This window comes from Oncorhynchus mykiss, chromosome 7 (assembly GCF_057628025.1).
Source record: "Oncorhynchus mykiss isolate SJ-2025 chromosome 7, ASM5762802v1, whole genome shotgun sequence".
Lineage (NCBI taxonomy): Eukaryota > Metazoa > Chordata > Actinopteri > Salmoniformes > Salmonidae > Oncorhynchus > Oncorhynchus mykiss.
In genome coordinates, this window is record NC_143028.1 from 10,419,531 (window position 1) to 10,430,821 (window position 11,291).

The 11,291-nt window shown below is 51.0% G+C and overlaps 2 protein-coding genes across 2 annotated transcripts; one reads left to right on the plus strand and one right to left on the minus strand.

The window, feature by feature from the left end:
- Positions 1-2,519: 2,519 nt before the first annotated feature.
- On the plus strand, positions 2,520-4,013 carry LOC110528898 (uncharacterized). The gene is made up of 2 exons (XM_021611079.3): positions 2,520-2,852; positions 3,037-4,013. The coding sequence occupies exons 1-2, from the start codon at positions 2,729-2,731 to the stop codon at positions 3,756-3,758; spliced, it is 846 nt and encodes a 281-aa protein (XP_021466754.1). The 5' UTR covers positions 2,520-2,728; the 3' UTR covers positions 3,759-4,013.
- A 2,765-nt stretch (positions 4,014-6,778) lies between these two features.
- LOC118965258 (solute carrier family 35 member G2) lies at positions 6,779-10,962 on the minus strand. The gene is given in 4 exon segments (XM_090240242.1): positions 6,779-7,416; positions 7,476-7,997; positions 7,999-8,341; positions 10,428-10,962. Coding segments are annotated over 3 exon segments (1,395 nt in total). The 5' UTR covers positions 8,332-8,341; positions 10,428-10,962; the 3' UTR covers positions 6,779-6,876.
- Positions 10,963-11,291: the final 329 nt, after the last annotated feature.

Genomic DNA, 11,291 nt, shown 5'->3' on the forward strand with positions numbered 1-11,291 from the left:
ATCCAACCGGGTGTCTCCCTCTCTCTGGTCTATCCAACCGGGTGTCTCCCTCTCTCTGGTCTATCCAACCGGGTGTCTCCCTTTCTCTGGTCTATCCAACCGGGTGTGTCTCCCTCTCTCTGGTCTATCCAACCGGGTGTCTCCCTCTCTCTGGTCTATCCAACCGGGTGTCTCCCTTTCTTTGGTCTATCCAACCGGGTGTCTCCCTCTCTCTGGTCTATCCAACCGGGTGTCTCCCTTTCTCTGGTCTATCCAACCGGGTGTCTCCCTTTCTTTGGTCTATCCAACCGGGTGTCTCCCTCTCTCTGGTCTATCCAACCGGGTGTCTCCCTTTCTTTGGTCTATCCAACCGGGTGTCTCCCTCTCCCCCTCTGTTTCTCTCCCCCACTGTTTCTCTCCCCCACTGTTTCTCTCCCCCTCTGTCTCTCTCCCTCTGTCTCTCTCCCTCTGTTTCTCTCCCCTCTGTCTCTCTCCCCCACTGTTTCTCTCCCCCTCTGTTTCTCTCCCCCACTGTTTCTCTCCCCCTCTGTCTCTCTCCCTCTGTTTCTCTCCCTTCTGTCTCTCTCCCCCACTGTTTCTCTCCCCCTCTGTTTCTCTCCCCCACTGTTTCTTTCCCCCTCTGTCCCCCCCCCCTGTCTGTTTCTCTCCCCCTCTGTTCCCCCCTGTCTGTTTCTCTCCCCCTCTGTTTCCCCCCTGTCTGTTTCTCTCCCCCTCTGTTTCTCTCCCCCTCTGTTTCCCCCCCCTGTCTGTTTCTCTCCCCGTCTGTCCCCCCCCTGTCTGTTTCTCTTCCCCTCTGTTTCTCTCCCCCTCTGTTTCTCTCTCCCTCTGTTTCTCTCTCCCTCTGTTTCTCTCCCCCTCTGTTTCTCTCCCCCTCTGTTTATCTCTCCCTCTGTTTCTTTCCCTGTTTCTACATGACTCGCATTCTCTGTCTCTGTTTCTCTCCCCCTCTGTCTCTCTCTCCCTCTGTTTCTCTCCCCCTCTGTTTCTCTCTCCCTCTGTTTCTCTCCCCCTCTGTTTCTCTCTCCCTCTGTTTCTTTCCCTGTTTCTACATGACTCGCATTCTCTGTCTCTGTCTCTCTCTCTGTCTCTCTCTGTCTCTGTCTCTATCTCTCTCTCTCTCTCTCTCTCTCTCTCGCTCTCTCTCTCTCTCTATACAATTCTTAGTAGTGGATGTTATGATGCCCTCCCCCCTGTTAGAGGACATACATGTTCCACCCCCTGTTAGAGGACAGACATGTTCCACCCCAGACAGACATGGTGTGGTCAGCAGGGTGTTAACACACATCTGTCATCTGCTGGTAAATGTGTTTCCCCTGTTAGCAATGTGATCACCTGCAGGCCAAGGGAGGAGGTAGACACTGACATATTTAGCTTTGTGTTTTGTGGCTGTTAAAGTCCCTTCTGGGATCAGCAGGTTTAACATATTTGTGTCTCAGCATCCCTCAATCTCTCCCTCTCTCTATCTCTCTCTCTCTCTCTGTCTCTTCCTCTCTCTCTCTCTCTCTCCCTCTCTCTCTCTCTCTCTCTCTCCCTCTGTCTCTTCCTCTCTCTCTCTCTCTTTCTCTCTTTCTCTCTCTCTCTCTCTCTCTCTCTCTCTCTCTCTGTCTCTTCCTCTCTCTCTCTCTCTCTCCCTCTGTCTCTCTCTCCCTCTGTCTCTCTCTCTGTCTCTCCCTCTCTGTATCTCTCTTCCTCTCTCTCTGTCTCTCACTTTCTCTCTCTCACTCTCTGTCTCTCTCTCTCTTCCTCTCTCTCTCTCCCTCTCTCTCCCTCTCTCTCTATCTGTCTCCCTCTCTCTCTCTCTGTCTCCCTCTCTCTCTCCCTCTCTCTCTCTCTCCCTCTCTCTTCCTCTCTCTCTCCCTCTCTCTCTGTCTCTCACTTTATCTTTCTCACTCTCTGTCTCTGTCTCTCTCTCTCTCTCTTCCTCTCTCTCCCTCTCTCTCCCTCTCTCTCTATCTGTCTCACTCTCTCTCTCCCTCTCTCTCACACTCTGTCTCTCTCTGTCTCTCTCTCTTTCTCTCTCTCCCTCTGTCTCTCTCTCTGTCTCCCTCTCTCTCCCTCTCTCTTCCTCTCTCTCTCTCCCTCTCTCTCACTCTCTGCCTCTCTCTCCCTTCTTCTCTCTCTCTCTCTCTCTCTCTCCCTTCTTCTCTCTCTCTCTCTCCCCTCTCTCTCTCTACCTCTCTCGCTCTGTCTCTCTCTCTCTCTCTCTTCCTCTCTCTCTCTCCCTCTCTCTCACTCTCTCTCTCTTCTTCTCTCTCTCCCTCTCTTGCTCGCTCTCACTCTGTCTCTCTCTCTCTCTCTCTCTCTCTCTGCCTCTCTCTCTCTCTCTCACTCTCTGCCTCTCTCTCTCTCTCTCTCTCTATGCTGTAAAAGTGCCACAAGTGGCACCACTCCACCCTGCAGATTGCCCCTCCCTCACAGTACAGGTGGTTACATGGTGGTGTAACATGCACCCTCCACAGAAGCATTACTCACACACCCTCCCCCACTTTATCCCCCTTTTCTCTCCTCCCTCTCTCCTCCCCTTCTCCTGGTGTATAACAGTCAGCCCAGACAATTGTGGGCTCAGTCTAGTCAACTAGAGAGAGAGAGAGAGAGAGAGAGAATACAGCACAAGACCTCTGGAGTATCACTGGCAACAGGACGTTTTTTTCTGGAACAGTTTTCTTTTACATACATACACACTCCCATTCACACTTTCTTCCACACACACAGACTCGGAAGCGGCAGCATGTTGGTGAACAGGGTCTGGCATGTGGTGTGTGTGCTCTGCTGTGTGTGTGTGAACGCAGAGGAATATGAAGTGAACTACGCAGACAACTACGAAAACGAGATTACACAGGACCAACAGGACGGTACGTCTCTGTCTTTCACTCCTTCATTTCTTCCCTTGTTCTTTTGTCTCTCGGTTTCTCTCATTGACCTGCTCCCCCTTTTCTCTCTCTGTTTCACTTGTTCACCTGAGACCTACATTCTAGAGGTGGCTTGTATGGCTAACTGTGGATTGACAGTGTGGTGTTTGGTTCCCTCTCCCTCCAGGGGACTCCCCTGTGACTACCTGCCAGGCTACAGACCTCTCTCGCTGGAACAAACTCTTTGTGGCTCTGGAGGACTCCCACCAGAGGGATATGATGCTGATGGAAGCCCTGGAGCAACGCTGTGGAGCCCCGGGAGTCTGCCAGCAGTGCCTGCCCGCCATCGAGGCAGTTTGCCGGGGGCAGACAGAGCAGGCGAGCCCCAGGCTCCATCAAGGCCTAGTGGAGCTGAAGGAGGAGGTAACAGAGCGAGAGGGGAGGATTAATTCTTCACTACAGCAGATCAAACAGGAGGGAGCAGAAAGTTATGGGAGGATGATGGCTGTGTTACATCATCTCCTTCAGAACAGCAAAGAGCAGAACCATAGACTACATCGATTGGAGGAGAGTAAGCTGACAGGGGAGGTGACAGAAGGGGCTGGATCTATAGGAGCCGGGCATAGAGAAGCAGAGCCAATCAGGACAGGGCATAAAGAGAATAGGTTGGGTTTGGGGGAGGGGCTTAGTGGGAGAGGTGGACCAATAGGGACGAAGCCTGGCAGTATAGGGGCGGGTCTCGGACTGGGTTTGGGCATGAAGCTGTTCTCGTCAAGCACAAAGAAACAGTTAGTGACATCATCGCCATCATCGGACCCGGGAAAGATTGAGCGGCCTCTGGTTGCTATAGCGATGGAAATGCAGAAGGTGCAGACCCAGCTGGACCTAATATCCTCTGTAGGGAACTAAGGATGAAAAAATACAAGGAGAAATTAAAGGAAGGATATCTGATGGATATTGTCCTCTATCAGGGACTGAATCAAAACTAAAATCTAAACTTATTGAAATGTTCCACACTAACATATCACCTCTTTATACATTAGGAAAGCAAAACAATCGCCTTGAAATATGTTTAGTATTCTTTTTTAATTCTGTATAATTAAAGGAAATGCTCTGTGACTCTAATTGTCTAAGTGATGAATAAAGATTTGTTAAACTTTTTAATTGGTGGAAAGGGTTCCTCCTGTCTCAAGTTATACACCCACCATCTTTACCAGGGAAACTTGTCATCATGGACATTGTGGACAATAACAGGAGTGTCTCAGATACTGTTGACATCTCAGCTATAATCAGACACAGTTCTCTTTCTCATTACTGAGTTTACACACTTTAAATAAACTGTTTAGGATTTATGACGTTTTGCCAGACTTATAACACAGCGACTGTTCTGCTGCCACAGAACTTCATTCATCTGTGTGTGTGTGTGTGTGTGTGTGTGTGTGTGTGTGTGTGTGTGTGTGTGTGTGTGTGTGTGTGTGTGTGTGTGTGTGTGTCGGTGCGTGTTGGCGTGTGTGTGTCGGTGCGTGCTGGCGTGTGTGTGTCGGTGCGTGCTGGCGTGTGTGTAGGTGACATGAAGAGAGTTTTCCATATAAAGTAGCAGCCAGGGGGTGGGTAGGCTAATAGGAGGAGGGTGTGTTTGGACACTCAGCTTTTCTCTCTCTCCTTCTTCAAGAACTAGTTTCAAAATGTCACAGGGTTCAAGGTATGTGAATCCCACCATCCTGGTTTACATGCATTGTGACCTGACACAATGATAGACGAGACAAGAGGAGAGGAGAGATGACGAGACGAGAGGAGAGGAGAGATGACGAGAGGAGAGGAGAGATGACGAGAGGAGAAGAGATGAGAGGAGAGATGACGAGAGGAGAGGAGAGATGACGAGACGAGAGGAAAGGAGAGATGACGAGACGAGAGTAGAGGAGAGATGACGAGAGGAGAGGAGAGATGACGAGAGGAGAAGAGACGAGAGGAGAGATGACGAGAGGAGAGGAGAGATGACGAGACGAGAGGAAAGGAGAGATGACGAGAGGAGAGGAGAGATGACGAGAGGAGAAGAGACGAGAGGAGAGATGACGAGAGGAGAGGAGAGATGACGAGAGGAGAGGAGACGAGAGGAGAGATGACGAAAGGAGAGGAGACGAGAGGAGAGATGACGAGAGGAGAGGAGAGATGACGAGAGGAGACGAGAGGAGAGATGAGGAGAGGAGAGGAGAAGAGAGATGACGAGAGGAGAGATGACGAGACGAGAGGAGAGGAGAGATGACGAGAGGAGAGATGACGAGAGGAGAGGAGACGAGAGGAGAGATGACGAGAGGAGAGGAGACGAGAGGAGAGGAGAGGAGACGAGAGGAGAGGAGAGATGACGAGAGGAGAGGAGAGATGACAAGAGGAGAGATGATGAGAGGAGAGGAGAGGAGACGAGAGGAGAGGAGAGATGACGAGAGTAGAGGAGACGAGAGGAGAGATGACGAGACGAGAGGAGAGTAGAGATGACGAGAGGAGAGGAGAGATGACGAGAGGAGAGATGATGAGATGAGAGGAGAGATGATGAGAGGAGAGGAGAGATGACGAGAGGAGAGGAGAGATGACGAGAGGAGAGGAGACGAGAGGAGAGATGACGAGACGAGAGGAGAGATGACGAGAGGAGAGGAGACGAGAGGAGAGAAGAGATGACGAGAGGAGAGGAGAGATGACGAGACGAGGGGAGAGGAGAGATGACGAGAGGAGAGGAGAGATGACGAGAGGAGAGATGACGAGAGGAGAGGAGACGAGAGGAGAGATGACGAGAGGAGAGATGACGAGAGGAGAGGAGACGGGAGGAGAGGAGACGAGAGGAGAGATGACGAGAGGAGAGATGACAAGAGGAGAGGAGACGAGAGGAGAGATGACGAGAGGAGAGGAGACGAGAGGAGAGATGACGAGACGAGAGGAGAGGAGAGATGACGAGAGGAGAGATGACGAGAGGAGAGGAGACGAGAGGGGAGGTTGTTATTAGTCTTAATCACAGCTTCCACTTACAGCTGCTATCAGATGGATAGATACACTCCCCCTCTTCCTCTCTCCCATCCTCCTCTCTCCCCCTCACCCTGGCTGTCTCCCCCCCTCACCCTTGCTGGCTGCCCCCCCCCTCACCCTGGCTGCCCCCCCCCCTCCCCCCACCCCACCCTGGCTGGCTGCCCCCCCCCACCCCACCCCCTCACCAAGGCTGGCTGCCCCCCCCACCCCCTCACCAAGGCTGGCTGCCACCCCCCCCCCCCTCACCCTGGCTGCCCCCCTCACCCAGGCTGGCTGCCCCCCCCCACCCTGGCTGGCTGCCTCCCCACCCCCACCCCACCCTGGCTGTCTGTCTCTATAGTTGGCATTGACCACCTTGGCTGACCCTCAGCTGGCTAGCATAGTCACTGACACTTTACCAAGTGAAACTCAGCCAACACACACACACACACACACAGTCAGTAGGAGAGAGCAAATCACAGTAACACAGAGGTTTTAATATGACATCACACTATCACAATAGCCAGTAAGACACCACAGTATTGGAACTTTACAACAACTGCAATACAAAATAGATATATTTACTATTCACATTGGAGTAGGTAGATGTTTTCCCTAACCACTGATACAGGGTCAGATATTTTGACACCTCCTAATGGTTAAGGTAAGGATTGGAGTTGGTGTATCTGATTCTGGATCTGTGGTTAAAGACAGCTATTTTAGCTCAAGCATTAACATTCACCATAGAGTCCTCTTAAAAACATACTGACCTCAGAAAGAGAGAGCGAGGGCAAGAGAGAGAGGGGGGGAGAGCGAGCGAGCGAGAGAGAGAGCGGGAGAGAGAGAGAGAGAGAGAGAGAGAGAGAGAGAGAGAGAGAGAGAGCACAAAACCCCTGGGAAAAGAGAGATAGACAGAAACATAGATAGAAGGGGAGTGGTCTATTTGATTGGCAAGTCCAGAATCTTTGTGCGAGCATGTCCCCCTTGCATGTGCTTTTGTGTGTGTGTGTGCGTGTGCATGTGTGTGTGTGTGTTATTTAATTGGCGAGTCCAGGATCTCTTCGTACTCTTCTCTCTGTTTCCTCCCACTTCCTCGAGAGGGGAGGAGCTTCACTGTAACAAGCCAACCCACGCTCACCACCACCACCACACCCCCTATGACCTCACACACTGAGGGAACCAATGGCACAACAGCGATCTCCAGCACCATAGCGACCGGTACTTCCAGACCCTGTGTAGCTGACACCAAAGCTGGGTGAAGTCGGGTGAGGCCATGGGTCACCCCCACGAACCCCCCAGCAGAGCACACAGCTACCCCCAGGACGATGCACCAAGCCTGGAGACTGGCCGGCCACACTGGCCCCTGTCGGAGGAGAAGCATGGAGACTGCGGTGCTCAGACAGCCGGTCCAACTGACAGTGAACAGAGCTGTGCCGACACTGACCCGCTCCTTCAGAGAGCGGTACATGACTAGAGCCAGAGACATCCATAGTCCTGCGAGAACAGTCAGGGACCAACCAAACGCTTCCCGCCAGAACTGGGCCGATTGTTGTGCCGGTGTCGCCCCATTGGGTGTCCCCCCATTGGGTATCCCCCCATTGGGTGTCCCCCATTGGGTATCCCCCCATTGGGCATTCCTGACCCGGTCCCATTGTTGTTCTCATCCAGCCCTGTTGGGTTAGGAACGAGCGCCAGACCCAGTCCTAACACGCCTGTCGCTACGGTGACCAGGTCCACCAATCCCAGCCGCTCGTCCAGGAGCAACAACGCCAGAGTGGCCGATAGGACGGTGGTCGCCAGGCGCCAGGTTGTCAACATGGCTTCGTCGTCGCCGAGGGAGACGAAAGATAAGGACGAGTAAGCGCAGCAGAGGGAGAAGGAGTGAGTCAGACCGTACAGGAGCAGCTTCCGCCGATAGCCCTTTGAGCCAAAGGCCGTCTCCGCCCGTTTCATTGGTACAGTCCCATAGAGCAGCTGGAGGATGGATCGTACCAAGAGGAGAGTTAAGGGTGGGAGGTTAAAGCGTGAGGCGGCCAGGCGCGTCAGAACACACACACAGCCGTGAGCCAGCCCCGCCAAGACCACACTGGCCCACGTGAGCCGAGAAGCAGAGACAGACGCTTCGCTGAAACTCGCTAGCTGCTCCCCTACTCCCGCCCCCTGCACCCTTCCCTCCTCCCTCCACCCCCCCCTCCCCTCCCCCCATGGGAGGTCTAGGGGGTGTGTCTTTATTTTTGTCCTTCCCTCCAAACAGAGCGCCGGCCTTTCCTGTCCACTTCCTGGCTCCTGTCAGCTGTTTCTTGTCCGAGGTCTCCTCCAGGAAGGAGCCGAAGTCCTCGAAGGAGGGCGCGTCATCGTACCCCTCGTCTCCGGGCTGGGGGAAGGTTGTGTGTGTGTGGGGTGTGTGTGGGGCGTACTTGGCGGTGACGGTGTGAGGGTGGATCTTCACCCGTTTCTTGGAGCCGTCCAGGAGGTGTGTGGATTCCATGGTTACTCACCTGTAGGGAGGAGAGGTGAGGACAAACGTTAGACACAGACACACACACACCCCTCAGACAGAAACAGAGGGGTTTCACCTAATGGCATTGTCTTCCGACCGCATTGCCATGAACTATCTATGAGTGCAGACGGAGTCGTCTATCTGACGTAAGACCCTCTTCTGTGTCTGTCAGGTGACTCAGTCAGTGGTTGTAATTCACTGTTCTGACGCAGAGGATGCTGCTGCAGTGGACACACACACACCTTCTACAATATACACAGACAGTAGACACACACACCTTCTACAATATACACAGACAGTGGACACACACACCTTCTACAATATACACAGACAGTAGACACACACACCTTCTACAATATACACAGACAGTAGACACACACCTTCTACAATATACACAGACAGTAGACACACACACACACCGTCTACAATATACACAGACAGTAGACACACACACCTTCTACAATATACACAGACAGTAGACAGTAGACACACACACCTTCTACAATATACACAGACAGTAGACACACACACCTTCTACAATATACACAGACAGTAGACACACACACACCGTCTACAATATACACAGACAGTAGACACACACACCTTCTACAATATACACAGACAGTAGACACACACACCTTCTACAATATACACAGACAGTAGACACACACACCTTCTACAATATACACAGACAGTGGACACACACACCTTCTACAATATACACAGACAGTAGACAAACACACCTTCTACAATATACACAGACAGTAGACACACACCTTCTACAATATACACAGACAGTAGACACACACACACCGTCTACAATATACACAGACAGTAGACACACACACCTTCTACAATATACACAGACAGTAGACAGTAGACACACACACCTTCTACAATATACACAGACAGTAGACACACACACCTTCTACAATATACACAGACAGTAGACAGTAGACACACACACCTTCTACAATATACACAGACAGTAGACACACACACCTTCTACAATATACACAGACAGTAGACAGTAGACACACACACCTTCCACAATATACACAAACAGTAGACACACACACACCGTCTACAATATACACAGACAGTAGACACACACACCTTCTACAATATACACAGACAGTAGACACACACACCTTCTACAATATACACAGACAGTAGACAGTAGACACACACACCTTCTACAATATACACAGACAGTAGACACACACACCTTCTACAATATACACAGACAGTAAACACACATCTACAATATACACAGACAGTAGACACACACACCTTCTACAATATACACAGACAGTAGACACACACACCTTCTACAATATACACAGACAGTAGACACACACACCTTCTACAATATACACAGACAGTAGACAGTAGACACACACACCTTCTACAATATACACAGACAGTAGACACACACACCTTCTACAATATACACAGACAGTAGACAGTAGACACACACACCTTCCACAATATACACAAACAGTAGACACACACACACCTTCTACAATATACACAGACAGTAGACACATACTTAAGTAAATCTACAGTCTGTTTAATGAGATAGGCAGGGTTTGGGCGCAGGTCGTCTGAGTGTGGCCCCCAGAACTGAGTTACCCATTGAGCAAAATATATAGAAAGAGCTTCTGCAGGTTTTCAGGTCTCAGGTATGGTTACTCATGGTGACTCAATCACTGACTGTTCTAATAAGGACAGAATGCCAAAAGATGCCAAGAGTCTGTGTGGTGGGGTGCGCGCACGTGTCATCTTGTCACTGGGCGAGAGAGTGGATAAGTGTGTGTGTCCTGTCAAGGTTGCACACGGTCCGTGCTGGATTTATGATTGGAACGAGGCGCGTACCCGCGCACAGGAAGTAATGCTGCTGTACGCGGCAGGACAAATAATCACCACAATTATAGAAACCACACAATAAACAGAAAATAGCCCCACAGCGGTATGGTCGATACCGTGTCAGTTACCCGTCTATTCCACCGTAAATAATCCCTGCTCACGCGTAGATTGATTGCTAAATCAACTGATATTTGTAACGACTGCCAGAAACTCACCTGCGGTATTGCGTCAATACTGTGCCCTCCGCTCATTCACCGAATAAATGTCTTCTGTCAGATCAGGGAAACAGTCATCCTTCCACCCCTCTTCCCTCCTCCTGGGTGGTTTGGCGTGCCTCCAAGGTTACCAGTCGCCCGACGGGTCTACCTGGCTCCTCCAACCGCCGGTAGAGCACTGTTGTCGACTACAGGGGTAGAGAGTGTCGGTGATAAAAAAAAAAATCTTTCCTCTGTCTCCCGATCCCTCTCCCTCCCTCCCTCCCTCCCTCCCTCACTCACACACAGCTGCTGCGCTTCTCAGCCTGCCCGACCGTGAAGAGAGAGAGAGAGAGAGAGAGAGAAGAGGGAACGATGTCATTATGCTTCAGCATGCATAGCGACCAAAAAAAACATAATCATAAACACTGACCACTGGCAGTCACCTTTGTGTGTGTGTGTTTGCACGTTTATGCATGCATGCACAAACTCGCGCACACACAGATCTGCTCCCAGCGGGAATTAATGGTCCTTCTCTATCCCACATCTATATTTCATCACATTCATCACATGCTCCTCTGCTGTAGGTAATGATGATAGTCTCTCTCTCTCTCTCTCTCTCTCTCTCTCTCTCTCTCTCTCTCTCTCCCCTCTCTCTCTCTCTCTCTCTCTCCCCCCTTCTGTCTCTCTCTCTGTCTCTTCCTCTTCCCCCCCCCCCCCCCCCCCCCCCCCCCCTCTCTCACACTCTCTGTCTCTCTCAATTCAAGGGGCTTTATTGGCATGGGAAACATGTGTTAACATTGCCAAAGCAAGTGAGGTAGATAATATACAAAAAAAAATTACAGTAAACATTACACAAACAGAAGTTTCAAAACAATAAAGACA